The 19,799-nt window shown below is 48.0% G+C and overlaps 1 protein-coding gene across 1 annotated transcript in view; it reads left to right on the top strand.

Moving 5' to 3' along the window:
* Positions 1-2,233: 2,233 nt before the first annotated feature.
* The window catches only part of CD63 (CD63 molecule), a 37,085-nt gene continuing 19,519 nt past the window's right edge, over positions 2,234-19,799 (top strand). Inside the window, exons 1-2 of the mRNA XM_075336953.1 lie at positions 2,234-2,339; positions 2,581-2,659. Of these exons, the coding sequence (XP_075193068.1) occupies positions 2,594-2,659 (66 nt within the window). The 5' untranslated portion in view covers positions 2,234-2,339; positions 2,581-2,593. The remainder of the gene's footprint in view (positions 2,340-2,580; positions 2,660-19,799) is intronic.

The following is a 19,799-nucleotide window of genomic DNA, read 5'->3' as shown; positions in this document are numbered from 1 at the left end:
TGACCACGGGCTGCCCAGATCCTGGAGCTCCGGACAACAGGTCATATTGCCCTCATCAGTGACCGGCCAGCAAGGACGCCCGGAGCCAGGCGGGCCGGTCACAGAGAGTAGGCGGGCCGGATATGGCCCGCGGGCCGCCCCTTGCCCAGGTCTGCCTTATAGTAAATTGGAAGAAATAGGCACACCGTAGTTAGGGTGAGATCAGAGACAGACTGGGGCTAAAAGTCACACAGGCTCACTTGTCACGTGGTGAATGTGTAATATTTTTGTGCCCTCGTAAGTTACAAGAAGTGAGGTGAGTGTAACACGACCATATAACATGTAGTCACAGCTGCGTCCAGTATTACAGCTCAGGCCTATTTATTGCTCTTTGTGAGAAGGGTTAAGTTATTGACTGAAACAAATGTACAATTAACATGCGTTTTGGATCCTCAATGTAACTACGGAGTAATGGTGAGCCTGGGGAAGGTGTGGAGCTGTACACAGCCTGATTTCTGGTGGAAATAACCATATCTCTCAGCTCTGCCTTGGACTTGGGCTACAATTCTCTGAAAAGTTGAGTGGCAAAAGCATCAGAGTATGTGCCCAAGATCAGGACCCGCTGTGTCATAGACGGGCGGTCCTGACCTAAAGGACCGCGAGTCCCCTCCCCAGGAGAACGCAGTGGCCTGTGCCCACGATCAGGGTTCAGTGCGCTGCGGTCTCTCGCTTGTCGTCTCCCTACAGAGGAAGCTTGCGACTCTGCAGTAAACAAGTGACATGCTGCGGTCTGGAAACACGCACCGCAGGTCAGTTTTCGCTGAGGGGTGTACATGCACAGTAGGCGGGCGGTTACTATGCTTGTACTCTACAACGCAGCGTTTTGGACGCACCTGACGTATGCTGCTTCCTAAACCTTGCTAACACTGATCGTGGGCACGCAGCATTAGTGCGGCTTGTTGTGCGATTTAAGAACTGTGATTTTGCTGGAAATAAAAGAGCCCTTGTTGCAGACAAGTCATGTGACAATGGCAGTGACGTCTATGGCAAGTGTGTTGTGTGAGATTTGTAAAAATTAGCAAAAAATCTAACACATTTGTAAACATTCGCAATTCCACAACACAATATTTTGGCAGATTGTAACATGATCATTACATCCAATGTTGCAATGTTTTGCTAGACATGTCGCTGTGTAGCTCCAGCCTAAAGGGGGCTTTACACGCAACGACATCGCTAACGAGATGTCATTGGGGTCACGGAATTTGTGACGCACATCTGGCCTCGTTAGCGACGTCATTGCATGTGAAACGCACGAACGGCCGCTAACGATCAAAATTACTCTCCATACCGTTGATACGTCGCTCTAATCCCAAATATCGTTGCTGTTGCAGGATGCAGGTTGTTCGTCGTTCCTGTGGCAGCACACATCGCTACGTGTGACACCGCAGGAACGAGGAACAACATCGTACCTGCGACCGCCGGTAATGAGGAAGGAAGGAGGTGGGTGGGATATTACGGCCAATCATCTCCGCCCCTCTGCTTCTATTGGGCGGCCGCTTAGTGACGCCGCTGTGACGCCGAACGAACCTCCCCCTTAAAAAGGAGGCGGCTCACCGGGCACAGCGACGTCGCTAGGCAGGTATGTATGATGGGAACTAACGATGTTGTGCGCCACGGGCAGCGATTTTCCTGTGACACACAAACGACGGGGGCGAGTGCTTTCACCAGCAATATTGCTAGCGGTGTCGCGGTGTGTGAAGTGGCCTTTAGACTAAGCAGAAACGGCGAGTAAAAGGGAGCGAGTAGAATGCAACAATAATAAAAAAAAAAATCGCATTCCACCCGGACCTATGTTACTCTACGGGGCCGCTCCTATGTGCGTTTTTTCTCTCAGCCCTAATCGGACCAAGAAAACAATTGCAGCGGGTGGAATCCGATTAGTTTTCACTTGCACCCATACAAGTCTATGGGTGCAAGAGAAACGTTGCACTGCACTCACATTACACCAGTGGACAGTGTATACGCATCAGATGATAATGGAGGACATACGGACATTAGTCATCTGGAAAGTTCATAGAATATTGCGCTATTTTCGGACATTTCCTGCTCATTCCTGAGGTCTGTACACCAGGTCTTGTGGGGGAGAAGGAGCTCATGACTGGGAGTCACCACACTGACACTCGGTGAGCCGTCATCACACAGGGCGGGTCACGGGGGTTCCCTCCTTCCCAGCACGGGTCACATGGTGCAGAGAGTGCGGGGGCAGGAAGTTTAGGAGGAGGTGCCCGCCCAGCGAGACCATTAGCGAGCTCAGTCTGAAGAAGCAACAGGCAGGACGCGGTGTATCTGGAGCAGCAGAGGTGAGTGCAGCGGCGATAGGGTTAACAGCGCGGAGACTTGTTACTCCTCACGGTGCAATCCCCGGGAGACTGTCTGTTAACTCTTCCCTGACCAGAGGCAGCGACCTGAGCACGGGGAGCGCCGCGGGCTGTGGCAGGGTCGGGTGTAGCCGGGCGGCGCCGTGTGTCGGGCAGGGCAGGGCCGCGGTGTCCGCTCGTAAATGTGATGCGCAGGTTCTAACAGCTTGTGTCTATTGTGCAGACTCGGCAGCAGGATGGCGGTGGAAGGAGGCATGAAGTGTGTCAAGTATCTCGTCTTCTTCTTTAACTTTTTGTTCTGGGTAAGTGACTTCTCTATTCTATGCAGATAAGCGCGGACACGTAGTGATTGTAATGGAGTCTCCTGTGCTCACCACTGGTGAGGGGTGTGTGGGGGACATTGGGGAGGGGTGTGTGGGGGACATTGGGGAGGGGTGTGTGGGGGACATTGGGGAGGGGTGTGTGGGGGACATTGGGGAGGGGTGGGGACCACCAATGGTGAGGGACATTGGGGAGGGGTGGGAACTACCAATGGTGAGGGACATTGGGGAGGGGTGGGAACTACCAATGGTGAGGGACATTGGGGAGGGGTGGGAACTACCAATGGTGAGGGACATTGGGGAGGGGTGGGAACTACCAATGGTGAGGGACATTGGGGAGGGGTGGGAACTACCAATGGTGAGGGACATTGGGGAGGGGTGGGAACTACCAATGGTGAGGGACATTGGGGAGGGGTGGGAACTACCAATGGTGAGGGACATTGGGGAGGGGTGGGAACTACCAATGGTGAGGGACATTGGGGAGGGGTGGGAACTACCAATGGTGAGGGACACTGGGGAGGGGTGGGAACTACCAATGGTGAGGGACATTGGGGAGGGGTGGGGACTACCAATGGTGAGGGACATTGGGGAGGGGTGGGGACTACCAATGGTGAGGGACATTGGGGAGGGGTGGGGACTACCAATGGTGAGGGACATTGGGGAGGGGTGGGGACTACCAATGGTGAGGGACATTGGGGAGGGGTGGGGACTACCAATGGTGAGGGACATTGGGGAGGGGTGGGGACTACCAATGGTGAGGGACATTGGGGAGGGGTGGGAACCACCAATGGTGAGGGACATTGGGGAGGGGTGGGAACCACCAATGGTGAGGGACATTGGGGAGGGGTGGGAACCACCAATGGTGAGGGGTGGGGACCACCAATGGTGAGGGACATTGGGGAGGGGTGGGGACCACCAATGGTGAGGGGTGGGGACCACCAATGGTGAGGGACATTGGGGAGGGGTGGGGACCACCAATGGTGAGGGACATTGGGGAGGGGTGGGGACTACCAATGGTGAGGGACATTGGGGAGGGGTGGGGACTACCAATGGTGAGGGACATTGGGGAGGGGTGGGGACTACCAATGGTGAGGGACATTGGGGAGGGGTGGGAACCACCAATGGTGAGGGGTGGGGACCACCAATGGTGAGGGACATTGGGGAGGGGTGGGGACCACCAATGGTGAGGGGTGGGGACCACCAATGGTGAGGGACATTGGGGAGGGGTGGGGACCACCAATGGTGAGGAGTATGGGGGACAATGGGGAAGGCTCAGCTGGCGACCACCACTGGTGAGGGGCGTGTGGGGGGACATTGGGGAGGGGTGGGACCACCATTGGTGAAAGACATTGGTGAGGGCTCAGCTGGAGGCCACCACTGGTGAGGCGTGTGGGGGGACACTGGGGAAGGCTCAGCTGGAGGCCACCACTGGTGAGTGGTGTGTGGGGGTTATTGGGGAGGGCTCAGTTGGTGGTCTTACTCCAGTGATCCAGACCTCCTGTGCCCCCAGCGTGGAGGGGCAGATCAGCAGCTTCTCGTCCTTGGTGCCCGCACTCCTGTTACAGTGATGGCCTCCTACTAACATTATGGTAACCTGGGTTTTTCCCTCCAGTTAATTCTTTACACTGATGACCTCATTGGTGCCGTTCATCTGATTTTCATTATTCAGCAGTGGCTGATGGAAAGAGAAAATTCTGATGTTTCAGTCAATCTGCAGATTTGCAATTTTGGTAAAATAAGCTCTTCCTGTGATAATGTCCCTAAGATCTGTGCGTGATGCGGGAAGCTTAAATTACTATATACCTATAAGGGTGTATTCACGTTTGCTGTGAAGAAAGCAGTTTACTGCCCCAGCAAAGTGAGATTTCTGGGTTCTCAGCACATGTTGCTCATTTCTTCCTTGTATGTACTTTCAGATTCTCTCAACCCCCCCCCCCCGCCCCCCCCCGCACACAATCCTGTCTCTTGGTAGGAGAAACGTTTTTTTTTTTTTTTATTGATGCAGAATTGTCTGCAGCAAGTACGGTAATTAATGTGCACAGTCTCCTAATGATTGTAAGCACTAAGGTGTGGGAGGGCACTAGACACAAATAGCATATAAAAATGAAAAAAGAGGGATCATAAAGCCACTAGCACATTTTAGGGAACACTTGAGCAGTAAAAGAGAAAGAAAATGTGCAACAAAGTGGGATCACCAATGTAACAATAAACATCATTTATTAGTCACAAAAAAACCAACCATAGACATGCATTAAAAACAATTAAAAAAGCACAAGCTTATAATCATATATTTGGTGTCAATGGTATATGGCACCAAGAAAATACCCCACACCCTCAACAAGCCAAACAGCCCAATGAAAAGAGCATGGCCCTGCATACAGATTTAAACAATGTAATGCAATGAGGCAGGTGAATAAAATAACACACTAGAAAATGCCCAAACGTGAATAGAATAAATAACTGACTAGCAATGCATTACAGTAAACAATACACATGGGCTGAAACACAACAATCACCTGTCTTGAGCCAATGTGTGGAGCCAGAAGGATGCAGAGGCACACACCCTAATAAAAAATGAGGGCTGGAAGCAAGAAAATGCAGGAGGGGGGGTGGGGTGATGACCCCACGCGTATCGCTACAGCAAAGTGTAGCTTCCTCAGGGGAAAGTGAGGAATGTCATGGGTGGTGTGTCTTAAATACAGCGTAAATTGATTAGTAAATTGTTTACCGGCATGGAGATAGGAGGCCGAAAGGAGTCATCATGTACGCCGAGGGACGCCGATGGACGCCGCCATCTTTACCATGTGATGCGATCAGGTGGGGTCATGACATGGGAATGCCACGTACTGCGCCTGCGCTGGATCAATGACGCTTGCAATTGAAAGAACCTCATATGCGCATGCGCGGTGCTACGGACGAAACAGAACACACAGGGTACAATCACATGACTACCAGCCATACACCGCGTCACTCATCCGCGCATCTGCGCAAACACAATCATACTCCAAGTGATACAAGTTTCTGTAAGGCATCGAACGTATATAAACGGGAAAAGGTGCGCATGTATAATACACAGCACTGCGCATGCCCCAGTATCATAGGCAGCATTATGTAGGTACTAAATTGTCCAATGCAGGCGCAGGAACGACGACACTTGTCACAACAGAAATGAGCTCATGCAAATATTGAAAAGCCCAGAGATCTGTACCATAAACACAGCGTGTAGGGCACAGTTCCCATGAGAGCTATAAAAACATCGGCACGATGCCAGTGTGGCAAAATGGACCATCCACTGTACACAAATAGACCCCATAGATAGAGAATACATTCATGTGTATAAAAGGTATAAGCAGCAAAAATTGCCGATGTTCACACATGTCGCCTGGGAGTGCATAGAAGTGACCCATGCCATGACAGCCTGACATACTGTTGGTAAGTCATTGTCCAGCGCATGCGCAGAAAAGGCGGCACCCATCGCATGTTTAGATGTCCAGATGTCTGGATTCCAAATACATCAAAAAGGATGGTATAGGGCATAGCGCACAAAAAGACAGTGTAGACATGATACAATTATGGCGGAGTGGACTGGCTACATGACAAATAAGCCAAATGTATAATGACAGTTAAACAGAAAAAGTCCCCATGAAGGAAAAAGATGGCCTTCATAGTAGAGCCAGAGACACATCAAGTTCTTTGTGTAGTTGTAGGATTCAAACATGAAAAAATCACGATGGTGTAGAAAAAGCCGTAGATCCAGAGGAGCTTGATGAAGCAAAAAGGCCAGAGATGAACAGATGAAACTGTAAGTAGACCAAGATTCAGTTCTCAGAGGGAGATTCATCGTGCCGATGTTTTTATAGCTCTCATGGGAACTGTGCCCTACACGCTGTGTTTATGGTACAGATCTCTGGGCTTTTCAATATTTGCATGAGCTCATTTCTGTTGTGACAAGTGTCGTCGTTCCTGCGCCTGCATTGGACAATTTAGTACCTACATAATGCTGCCTATGATACTGGGGCATGCGCAGTGCTGTGTATTATACATGCGCACCTTTTCCCGTTTATATACGTTCGATGCCTTACAGAAACTTGTATCACTTGGAGTATGATTGTGTTTGCGCAGGTGCGCGGATGAGTGACGCGGTGTATGGCTGGTAGTCATGTGATTGTACCCTGTGTGTTCTGTTTCGTCCGTAGCACCGCGCATGCGCATATGAGGTTCTTTCAATTGCAAGCGTCATTGATCCAGCGCAGGCGCAGTACGTGGCATTCCCATGTCATGACCCCACCTGATCGCATCACATGGTGAAGATGGCGGCGTCCATCGGCGTCCCTCGGCGTACATGATGACTCCTTTCGGCCTCCTATCTCCATGCCGGTAAACAATTTACTAATCAATTTACGCTGTATTTAAGACACACCACCCATGACATTCCTCACTTTCCCCTGAGGAAGCTACACTTTGCTGTAGCGATACGCGTGGGGTCATCACCCCACCCCCCCTCCTGCATTTTCTTGCTTCCAGCCCTCATTTTTTATTAGGGTGTGTGCCTCTGCATCCTTCTGGCTCCACACATTGGCTCAAGACAGGTGATTGTTGTGTTTCAGCCCATGTGTATTGTTTACTGTAATGCATTGCTAGTCAGTTATTTATTCTATTCACGTTTGGGCATTTTCTAGTGTGTTATTTTATTCACCTGCCTCATTGCATTACATTGTTTAAATCTGTATGCAGGGCCATGCTCTTTTCATTGGGCTGTTTGGCTTGTTGAGGGTGTGGGGTATTTTCTTGGTGCCATATACCATTGACACCAAATATATGATTATAAGCTTGTGCTTTTTTAATTGTTTTTAATGCATGTCTATGGTTGGTTTTTTTGTGTCTAATAAATGATGTTTATTGTTACATTGGTGATCCCACTTTGTTGCACATTTTCTTTCTCAGTCTCCTAATGATTGTCACCATGTCTACCCGACCATCTGTTGTTGAAGTTATAAATATTCAATTCTATTACCAATAAATAGAGGCTGATGGTGAAGAGATGGATATTCCCTGTTTTATTGGCCAGTTGAAGGCTAGGTTCACTGGACACCCCCTTCCCCCTATAAAGCATATTTAAAGGAGTATTCTTAAGTTTGGAAGACATCCCCTATCCATGAAATAGGGAATAACTTCCTGATTACTGGGGGTCTGACTGCTGGGAACCACAATGATCCCAAAAAAATGGGGTCATATGTGAATGGAGTGGTTGTTGATCATGTGCCCCTCTCCATTCATGCTGAATAAGGTGTCTGAGCTTTGGCACCTCCCATTAGATGTGACTAGAGCCACGGTGCGAATGATCCACCACTACTCCACTCACATGAGGCTCTTCAGAGCCCGGGTCTTGGGGTCCAAGTGGTTGGATTTGTCTCAATCCCAAGGATAGGGGATGACTTTCAAACTTGAGAATAACCCTTTAACTTGGCAGATCAGGCATCTTAGGTCATTTGTCAGTGATGAGTGAGCTCTTCCATGCTCTGTACTTGTAACAAGCAATTGGATGGTCGCAACGCAGACCCAAGTATAATGGAAGTCAATGGGGAACTTAAGCATTTTCCAAAACATTTCCTTGAAAAAAAGTTTGCTTTTCTCATTGACTTCTATTATACTCTGTACACAAGTTGTGCCCATGCGAGCGTCCACCTGCTTGTTACGAGAGTTCATGATTACCTTTTTAGAATCTGAAACCAAAGATTAGATGTTACTCTGTGATCAGTGGCCATATTTATTAGAATTTAGTTGATCAAACATTGGATCAATGCCTGGTGACCAATACTGACCCTGCCGTATACACTTTACATGTCAGCCGTAACAGGAATTCATGGTGCCAAACGTAATTTCCATTGGCTGAGCAGTGATCATTGTATATTTGGTGTTTAGTGTGGGGCAGACGATCATTCATTATACATATCGTATTATAAGACGAACCCCAAATTTAAAGATTTAGATTAAAAAAAAATGGTCCGTTTTATAATGCGGGGTCATAGGAGGCAGGGGTGGTGCTGGAGTATGGCGGTGCAGAGGGGGGGGCCCCCAGATACTCACTGCTGTGCTGGGCCGGCTGGCACTGCTCTGGTCTGGTGCTTGCTGCGGGTGGTGAGGCATTGGCCATTCTGAAGATGTCAGAGGTGCGGGCTTCAAAGAAATGGCGGCCAGAGTTGGCGCGTGCACAGATGAGAGCTTGAACCGAGAGCTCTGGCCGCTATTATGAGTCCCTTACCTCTGACATCTTCAGTGGCTTGTGCCTTGCTGCTTAGAGCAGCGCCATACAGAGCAGTGCCGCAGAGAACAGCACAGCATTGCTCTGGCTCCCATGACCCCCTCCTCCCTCCTCCCTTGTAAGCTGCATTCGGATTTTAAGACTAACCCCTCATTTTCCTCACAATTTTTGGGCGGAAAAGTCTTATAATCCAAAAAATACGGTATGTCCTGCTCCGGACTGACCATTTTGGCAGCGCCGGGAGACACCGGCTTAAAAATTCAAAGTCACAACATTTTTGCATAACTTGGACCGTAACAAAAAGTTTGTAACTCCTGAGTGATTTACCCCAGAATTCTGGGTTTCAGCCCTGATTCAGAGCCATGTATGTGGCCTGCGTGTAGAAGAAGCCTGTCCTGTGGTGTTCCCCTGTAAGTGATCTGGGCTCTGAGTGGGTGTAGTAAAGATGACGTGCACTTCTGGAGAAGTCAGCTGGAAAGGTTACACCACCGTGTCTAGGTTGCACAACTGTTTTTCTTTAGGCCATTTGATTCTCCAGATGTAGCAGAGCTGTATGTGTTACTTTTCTTTATATAGTTTCCTCCATGGGCGTATTTTCTATCTCGCCCGTCCCCTCTCTGCCGCACAGTGTCCTGAGGCCTGATTTTCATCCTGCGCTTGCCTGTGTGTGTATATACGTCCCCTCTCTGCCGCACAGTGTCCTGAGGCCTGATTTTCATCCTGCGCTTGCCTGTGTGTGTATATACGTCCCCTCTCTGCCGCACAGTGTCCTGAGGCCTGATGTTCATCCTGCGCTTGCCTGTGTGTGTGTATATACGTCCCCTCTCTGCCGCACAGTGTCCTGAGGCCTGATGTTCATCCTGCGCTTGCCTGTGTGTGTGTATATACGTCCCCTCTCTGCCGCACAGTGTCCTGAGGCCTGATTTTCATCCTGCGCTTGCCTCTGTGTGTATATACGTCCCCTCTCTGCCGCACAGTGTCCTGAGGCCTGATTTTCATCCTGCGCTTGCCTGTGTGTGTATATACGTCCCCTCTCTGCCGCACAGTGTCCTGAGGCCTGATTTTCATCCTGCGCTTGCCTGTGTGTGTATATACGTCCCCTCTCTGCCGCACAGTGTCCTGAGGCCTGATTTTCATCCTGCGCTTGCCTGTGTGTGTGTGTATATACGTCCCCTCTCTGCCGCACAGTGTCCTGAGGCCTGATTTTCATCCTGCGCTTGCCTGTGTGTGTATATACGTTCCCTCTCTGCCGCAGTGTCCTGAGGCCTGATTTTCATCCTGCGCTTGCCTGTGTGTGTATATACGTCCCCTCTCTGCCGCACAGTGTCCTGAGGCCTGATTTTCATCCTGCGCTTGCCTGTGTGTGTATATACGTTCCCTCTCTGCCGCACAGTGTCCTGAGGCCTGATTTTCATCCTGCGCTTGCCTGTGTGTGTATATATACAGTGTTTTGTCACCCGGCTGTGTTGGTTTATCACAAACTGGTTTTCTATGTGGAGTGTTCTTGAAGATCCAGAATGTCATTCTAAATTCTTGAGCTAGTTCTTCCCTCACTAGTGAAATACTGGTAATACGAGTCTTAAGACTTAACCATTCGGTGTAATTACTACGTTTTATGACATTTTACACTCGGGGTAAATGGAGTTTACGTAATGTTTATTTCAGGCTAATTTCACATCCTGAACTTGAACTTCAGGTTTTGCTGAAGCCTCTAATGGCCGCCTGTGTTGGATGGTTGGAAAGATGAAGGATGATTGCTCGCAGAAAAAGCAAGCAAAGCCATAATCATGTGGTCTTTGGACTGTGCCCATTTGCTTACTGATTCGCTGTGTATTTTGGCAATATGTTTCCTCTATTTATATCTGGGAGCAGTTTGTGTTTATCTTCCGATTGTCAGTCCTGGATGCGGTGTGATTTATGCCATGCTTATTGCTGTATTTTACAGGCCGGTTGTCGCACATATAAAGTGATAAAATCAATCCTAGCTCCGGTTTTCATCACATTTTGAAATAAGCAGAATAAAGGCTTCTAAAAACAGCGCCACACCTCTCTACAGGCTGGATGCGGTATTGCAGCTCAATTGTAGTGCTGGGCTTCACTGCAAGGCCCATATTCCTACTGCAACTTTAAAGGGCTTGTCCAAGTTTTTCACAAAAGTCTGCCATAGCTCTGCGTTTAGTGAGGATTCTCCGGTGCTGGCGGCAAGACCAAGCAGTCATGACTGCAAGGATACAAAAGTGTCAGTCTATGGAGGCCAGATGAAACGGATGACATACTTCAGGGCTTTTCCCGTGTGAGGATTTCCTCCCATCCCTCCACTGATCCATGCGAAGAGTGAAGGAAGTTAACACTGCATTCCTCCTTTTGGTTTTTAAAAACTGATCAACATGACACATCAGGAAAAAAAATAAATGTTTACATAATTATAACATTAAACGCATGTGTGAATTAAGCCTAAAAGTGCATTAAAGGGAACCTGTCACCACTTTTTTGCCCTATGAGCTGCAGCCACCACCACCACCGGGCTTTTATATACAGCATTCTAACATGCTGTATATAAGAGCCCAGGCCGCTGTGAGAACATAAACACTTTATAATACTTACCTAACGGTCGCTCTGCGGTGGAATAGGGCCATATGGGCGTCACCATTGTCCGGTGCAGGCGCCTCCTCTTTCGGCCATCTTCGTCCTCTTTCTGACTCCTGTGTGCATGACGTGTCTACGTCACACACACTCGCCGGTCCTGCGCAGGCACACTACAATACTTTGATCTGCCCTGCTCAGGACCTCAATGTTGGCGAGTGTGCATGACATTGGACCCATCCTGCACCGCGGCTAAAGAAGGACGAAGATGGCCGAAAGAGGCGGCGCCGGCATCTGAGAACGGAGACTCCCATATGCCCCACCGCACGACCGTTGGGTAAGTATTATAAAGTGATTTTTATGTTCTCACAGCAGCCTGTGCTCTTATATACAGCATGTTGGAATGCTGTATATATGAGACCACTGGTGCTTATAGGGCAAATAAGTGGTGACAGGTTCCCTTTAAAGTGTCTGATTCAGGGACCAGCTGTAGGTCTCACGATTCTCTCAACAACGTCATAGGCATATATGAGGCTGGGCTGACGAGTCCTGCGGCTGGTCCATACAGAACGCTCTATACTTGGACTGTAACACACAGGTGCCTATGCAGTGAAAAAGCTGGACAGATCTAAACCTCTCATTTAGGCTCATAGAAAATTTAGATGTCTCTGAATAGGAAATCCACTCTCCTTCTCTTAAAGAGGTTTGCATAACCATAACCCATTTCTGCTTTTTGGAGGAAATAAACTGAGACAATCCTATTTATAAGGGAGAAAATGATGTATGGTGAGAGGTTCTGCAAACTTTCCAAAATGCCTTCCGTAACCTAGATAGCAGATTAGCTAAGAGGTCCATCTAACAAAACCGGGGGAAAAAGCTTCCAAGCGTGGGTTAAATAATCTTAAAGTGCACCAATCACCAGGATTTTCCTATATACGGTAACCTAAAGCCAGTGCTATACTGCCACTATCAGGCTGATTCTATACATACCTTTAGTGGTCAGCTCAGATGTAATGTTTTAGAAACACAAGCAAGTAAAGTTTGTAAAATGAGAAGCTTTTGATTGGTAGCAGCTGCCGATCAGCTAATAGCTGGGAAGGGTTTTCAGTGAATCCTGCCCCGCTGCTTGTTGTTCCCCCTTCCCCCCGTCTGTTGTTAATTCCATTATGGAAGTGTTTTACTAAGTGGCTAGTAGAACCTTTGCTGATGTCATATCCATGTGACCAGAAGGGGCGGGGCCACAGCCAACAGAAAAATGTTGCTTCCTGGTATAATCTGTTAGCTGCGGTCCCGCCCCTTCTGGTCACATGGGTATATCAGCAAAGATCCTTCTAGCCACTTAGTAAAACGCTTCTATAATAGAATTAGCATAAATAACAGGCAGGGGGAGGAATCACTATGAAAACCCACCTATAAGCTGCGGCCACCAGGAGTAAACACAGATATACAGCATTCTAGAATACTGTATATAAGTGCCCAGGCCTCTCTACAGGACATAAAAAAATCTATTATACTAACCTGTGGGCGGTCGGGTCCAATGGGCGTCGGTCCGGCGTCTCCTCTATCATGTACAGTCGCCGTCCTCCTTCCCAGCCTTGTGTGGATGATGACAGGTCCTACGTCATCCTCACAGATTGCCATTGCGCTCTTGTGCATGCGCACTTCTCTCTGCCCTGCTGAGGGCAGATCAATGTATTGTAGTGCACGTGCTCAGGATGCAGGAGCACAATGGCGGTCTCTGTGTGGATGACATAGGATGTGCTTGTACTTACTGGTGGTGGCTACAGCTTGGGCTGGATTCACACAATGTTATGGCATCCGATGTGAGTGAATCTGATATGATGTGCTAATGACCCTCGGCTCCCGCTGTGCTGTCAGTGTGACAGTGTCATGCAACTGTGATCTGATCTTGCGTTCTAATCACAGCTGCGGAGGAGAGGGAGAGGGTGATCTCTCTATCTCCTCCAGTGTCAGCTGATGTGATTATCGCACTGCACTTGGATGTCACCAGAGTGCAGTCCGATGTTTCACTCGCACCCATAGACTTGTATGGGTACTAGTGACACAGCTCTCAGACAATCTTAGCATGCTGCGACTCTTCTCTTATCCAGAATCTGTATGAGAAAAAAAGCTGCCCATCTACTCTCCCTCATTGACTAACATTGGTCTGAGTGCAATGTGAGACTTTCTCGCATTGCACTCGTCCGATTCATACGCTTGTGTGAGTGTACCCTTATAAGGGGAAAACCTGGTGACCGGTTCCCTTTTAATATTTTGCATAAAAAAAGCAGTGTGTGAACATCATGGCTGAGGCACAGACTGAGTGACTATGTAGTAAACGGGAGTAATGACCGCTTGTACAGAAGTGAGAAGTAACCATCTGAAATTGGTGTCTGCATGCGTGCTTCAAATTGACGTGTTCCTTCCTGAATGGTAGGCTTGTAGTTTAGTCACTTGTTTTGCTGGAAATGTTCACATGTTTAGTTACTCCTTCCTGTGTAGTACAGCAGGGTAACCTTAAACGGCACTTGGTTTTGTTTTTTTTTTTAAAAAAAAAAGAAAGCTCTTAATCTGCATGTTAAAAGCGTTCTGATGCCGTGCAGCCTCTACATTGAGAGCATTGCTGCCGGGGTTTAATGAACTGTATTCATCCCGCAGCTCAGTTTAGTGGCACTGGTGTGGTTTCACTCACTGCTCTTGAGTATAGGGAGTGGCTGCTGTAACCCGCACTGACGGGTCTCTACTGATGCATTTCCTCCGGGCAGCTGGGCTTCCAGTGCGGCGGCCACACTGCATCAGAACACTATTAAAGGGGTTGTCCGGTCTAAATCCACAAGTCTGCAGTCACGGTGTCACTCCACCTGTAAATCCTCCCATCGCTTGCGCTTTGAGGATTCTTTGGTGTCAGAGCCAGGAATGGCTATAATGTCACTGCAAGTATGCCATCTGCATGCGCTGAGCCAGAATCCAACTAGGGCATGGTATCCCTCATTACATTTGCATTGCAAGCGAGGTCACTTACCTTTTTAGTTTGTGTGGCAAGGACATTGTACATCCCAAACTCGTGACCGCCGTTCCTGGCTCGGACACTGGTGAATCCTCAGAGCGTGCGATGTGATGATTCACAAGTTGTAGTTGCGCAGAGTGACTGCAGAGTTAGTGATTTTTGACTAGACAAATCCCATATGACCGTTAATAGTGTGTGGTTACATGACAGGTTACTTTTGGAATGGGAACTGTAACTTAAAAAATGTTTGCAGGACCCTGGTCCAGCGGCCTGCTGGCAATCCATAATGCTAAATTAGGAGCAGCATTCTGTGCTTGTGATGTGTATGGGAAATGACCTAGCGGCTAGCCTCAACACCAGCTCAGTCAAGTGCAAATTAAGATATTTTTCCCGCATTTTCACCACTTCCCCTTTCTGCAGTCTCTAAGGCCTTGTGTACATTTTTTTTTTTTTTGTTTTACAGGTGGAGTTTTGGTCCCAAAACCATGTTGCAGGTTTTTTTTTTTTTTTGGCTGCATCTTTGTGGTGACCACAAAGATGCAGCATTTCAATTCTTTTTGCATTTTGTCCCTGCGCTTCGGAGGACTGGCAGATCAATCCCCCGCTGACTCGGGGTCATCAGGGAATTAATCCCTGGTATCTGGCCAGGAGGGGGTAGGAGCAAGTGCTTCATACTCGCCGATCACAGTCACGACTGTCACACTGCTCCCACGGCCACCAGCGTCTGTGATTGGTTGCAGCCAGATGAGTATCCAGCCTGAGTGACAGCATGTCTGAGGCTTCCAATCAGACGCCTGTGGGAGGGTCTATATCGTACAGTAAAATAAAAAAATTGGCATAGGATCCCTCCATACTGATACCAGCACAGATAAAGCCTGACAGATGGGGGCTGGTATTCTCAGGCTGGCTATACCCGTTGTTGTTGTGCACAACCCCCTCCCTAAGCTACTAATATCAGCAAGCAGCCGCCCAGGATTGTGGAATCATTAAATGTGACAAGGCCGGGATTTTACCCAGCTGTTCCCGATTGCCCTGGTACGGTGGCAGTCGGGGTAATAAGGGAGTTAATGGCAGCCCACAGCAGCCACTCAGTCCTAGATTAGTGATGGCAGCCATTAGAGATACCCACCCCATCACTAATCGGTAAGTGACAGTAAATAAACACACGAAAATCCTGAGTGATGTCACCGCTCATCGTGGAGCTCACAGCGGGCAGTCATGTTCTATGGCGCTCGCTGTTGGCTTCAGATGGTGCGTTTTTTTTGGGGGCCAAGAACGTGCATCTTTGTGGTCACCACAAAAATGGAACGTGCACATGTGGCCAAAGACATAATGATCTGTCATCACACACAAGCGCACATGCGCTTATTCTGAAAACCTACCTGAAAGTACAGCTTCTTTAAGAAAACCTTGGAGTCTGTGTACACAGGGCATATGTGAAGCTATTTCTAGATGGATTATCCACTGCCTGTGACATTACTATGTGAAATCATCTTCACAACATTACTAAAGAAAATCTTCTGTAGAAATTGATTTTCATGGTGGATTACAGACCCACACCATGCTAATTTATGCTGCGGCTATTACAAAGCATTTTACCCTTTTGAAATGCTTATAAGGTTAAAAATTGATGATCGTATGAAAGTAAAATATCAAATTTCTCATAACTTTTATTTCAAGAATAGGTCATTGCATTGCTGATCTCCTGAAACAGCATGACTCCAATGAGTCTTATTTTCATAAGGGAGAAACCACATGGACCCGGCCTGGAAAATGCTCCGTTTTCAAGTGCTCATGAAACCTCAGTCCTTGGGTCACAAACTAGAAGGGTTCTGTAGGTTTGTATGCAAGTAGGAATAGCAGAAACTAAAATAATCATTGACCACGCCAGCCGCCACATGGCTCACTGCCCAAGGCCCAGTGTCCTCCCTTTTTTTTTTTTTATTTTATTTTGTTGCGCACTGTATATCTGACCTCTTCACTATGGGCCGGGACTTCTGAGAGGTCACATCATTGTGACGTATGTCTTTGTCACAGCTTTACAACATGTAGTGACCTCCTGAGGCCTGGACACAACCTGACGTCCTGGCCCATAGTGAAGATACCGTAAATGTGATGCACTACAGCGGAAAGAAGACCAGAGGGCTACCAGAGCGATTAGGTGCATCTATGTATAACCACTTTATATTTGTAAGTCAGTGATAGCCCTTTGGAATTGACAAAGTAGAGTCAGCCGATCATTAGGCTGGATCCATTCAATAAGGGCGGTCAGAAACCGCTTTATGGATAAATGCCCTGTATGGTTTGTAAGGAAATGCTCCAAAAAGAGATACAGGGGCTGTATGTGATCACATGGAAAGTGGTGTACGCAGACTGACCTTCAGTGTCCGATCTTGTCTTGAAGATTAACTTCCCCTTTTTTTTTTTTATATACATAACGAAAACTGCATACTTGTGAGGTTTTTTTTTTTTTTTAATCTATTTCTGGAAATGAATAGCAGCTAATAAATTGAGTTGGGTCACCGCTTGAGGTGTCAACCTTGCTCCGGTATACGAGATCATTTACACAATTTTCTTCAAGGACATTGTCCTGTGACACAGGCCTGGACGTCCCGATGCGGCGTGGTCCTGAAGTCACTGGCTGCATTGCCTCTAGTGTCCTGTGGTGCCGCACTGCAATGCAGTGTCGCCATTGTCCCCAAATAGCGCTGTACAGTTAAAGCAAAGTTGATGGGATCTATAAAAATCTCACATCAACTATACTGGGTTTTGTTCTGTTTTGTGTGTGTGTGTGTGTGTGTGTGTGTGTGTGTGTGTGTGTGTGTGTGTGTATATTTTTTTTTTTTTCTTTTTTAGTCCGCAGCATGTCAATGCAGGTACGCTGTATTTACTGGGCAGAATTTCCCTATAGTACATGTAATTTGCACCTAAGAAGGTCAAAAACAAAGCCCTTTTATTAAGCGGTGGTTCACACTACTCACCATAGTGGCCACACATCGATGTAAACCTCATAAAGAAGGCTTTTCCAGATGCCCTGTGTAGTCAGTTCTTCCTCTCAACGGCGCTATTGCGGTTTGCTCATCCCAATCACATGACCCCCCACCCCCGAGATCCGGTGATGTCACGTCAACTTCCAGCGACATAACCAAGGCAGCCCTAGTCTTGCTGAGTGACTGGGCTCTGGGCAGAGTTTCACCACTCGTCACAGCCTAGCATCGCTCCTGCTTACAGTGCTCTGCAGCGAAGGAGAGAGCGCATGAGATGTCGGGGTGTGAGGAGCGGTGAATCTCTGCCCACAGCCTGGTCACTCAGGAAGACTGGGGCCTCCTCAGTGATGTCAGGTCAACTGGGAGTTGACGTGACATGAACGGATCTCGGGGGTCACATGGTGGGGATGAATGGACCGCAATAGCGTTGTTCAGAGGCAGAACTGACTACACAAGGTATCTGGGGGGAAAAAGCCGCCTTTAGGAGTTTTACTTCGTTGTGTGGCCACCAAACTGTGTAGTGGACCACCCCTTTTTTAAAGCATGACAAACCAAATTGAGACGAAAAGCTTAAGGCTATGTGCGCACGTTGCGTTTTTTCCAGAGTTAACGCTGCGTTTTGAACTGCAGCGTTTCAGTGCCAAATTGCCTGTGTTCTGCTTCCCCAGCAAAGTTTGAGAAGTCCGAAAATTCAATGTGCACGCTGCATTTTTAAACGCAGCGTTTTGGATGCCAAAAAATCGCTGCGGGGAAAAAAAAGCAGCATGTCACTTTTGTGCGTTGTAGCTGCGTTCTCCATCAATTGAAATCAATGATGTGGGTCAAAACGCAACCAAAATGCTCTTGGACTGCATTTTTATTGCAAACAGTTGCACACTGAAAAAAGCCAAACATTTACCAGGGAAAATATGGCACTGCATTACTGCAAAAGAGAGATATTTAGTTTATGTATTGGCCAATGCATGTAAGCCCGGAGACCAACGGCAAGGTATATCTCTGTAATCCGGGAACCTAACTTAAATGCCACTATCTAGGTTAAAAACATCCTTATCTGGGCAAATTGACCAATACATAAACTAAATATCTCTTTTGCAGTAATGCAGTGCCATATTTTCCCTGGTAAATGTTTGGCTTTTTTCAGTGTGCAACTGTTTGCATTTATAGTTACTATGATTTTTCAATTAGCACCTGTTCATATTTGTTGGATGTGCGGGTCAGTTTTTTGATATTTCTTGCATTTTTATTGCGTCCCACATGCTTTTTTGACAAGCAAAATGCAGGTCTTCAGTCTCTGAATGTCGGTTAATCTCCCTCCCTCTGTCGATGTCGGTCAAGCTCCAGCGGCTTTTCCTCTTTTGAAAATGCCGGCCGCTCATTATTCAATCTTGTATTCCCTGCTTTCCCCGCCCACCGGCGCTTATGATTGGTTGCAGTCAGACACGCCCCCACGCTGAGTGACAGCTGTCTCACTGCAACCAATCACAGCCGCCAGTGGGCGGGTCTGTATCGTGCAGTAAAATCAATAAAAATTTTTTAAAAAAACTACGTCCGGTCTACCCAATTTTGATACCAGCCAGGGTAAAGTCACACAGCTGAAGCCTGGTGTTCTCAGGATGGGGAGCTCCACGTTATGGGGAGCCCCCCAGCCTAACAAGATCAGCTAGCAGCCGCCCGGATTTGCCGCATCCATTAGATGCGACAGCTCTGGGACTCTACCCGGCTCATCCCGAATTGCCCTGGTGCGGTGGCAATCGAGGTAATAAGGAGTTAATGGCAGCAGTCCGAAGCTGCCATTAAGTCCTAGGTTAATCATGGCAGGCATCTCCCCAAGACACCTTCCATGATTAACCTGTAAGTTAAAGAAAATAAACACATGCACCGAAAAAAATACTTTATTTGGAATAAAAGACAAAAAAAAAACCACCTTTCACCACTTTATTAACCCCCAAATACCCATCCAGGTCCGGCGTAATCCACAAAAAGTCCCACGACACTCTCAGCTCTGCTACATGAAGGTGACTGGAGCGGTCACAGACCAGACCGCTCTGTCAGATCCACGCAACTGAAGTGAGCCGCACGATCAGTGATGACGTAAGTTGGGTTACCCGCGGCCTCCGCTGGAGCCTCAAACTGTGACAGCAAGTCGCCCGAGTGACTGAAGTGAGCTGGGCGATCAGCGATGACGTCACAGGTGAGTTGCGGTCTCTAGTGGAGGACTCCAGCAGGCCGCAGGTAACCTGGGTAACAGCACCGCTGATCGTGCTGCTCACTTCAGGGATTAGC

Source organism: Anomaloglossus baeobatrachus, chromosome 2, assembly GCF_048569485.1.
Source record: "Anomaloglossus baeobatrachus isolate aAnoBae1 chromosome 2, aAnoBae1.hap1, whole genome shotgun sequence".
NCBI classification, from domain to species: Eukaryota; Metazoa; Chordata; class Amphibia; order Anura; family Aromobatidae; genus Anomaloglossus; species Anomaloglossus baeobatrachus.
Note: the sequence above shows the minus strand (reverse complement) of the source record. Positions and strands in the feature narration are given on the sequence as shown.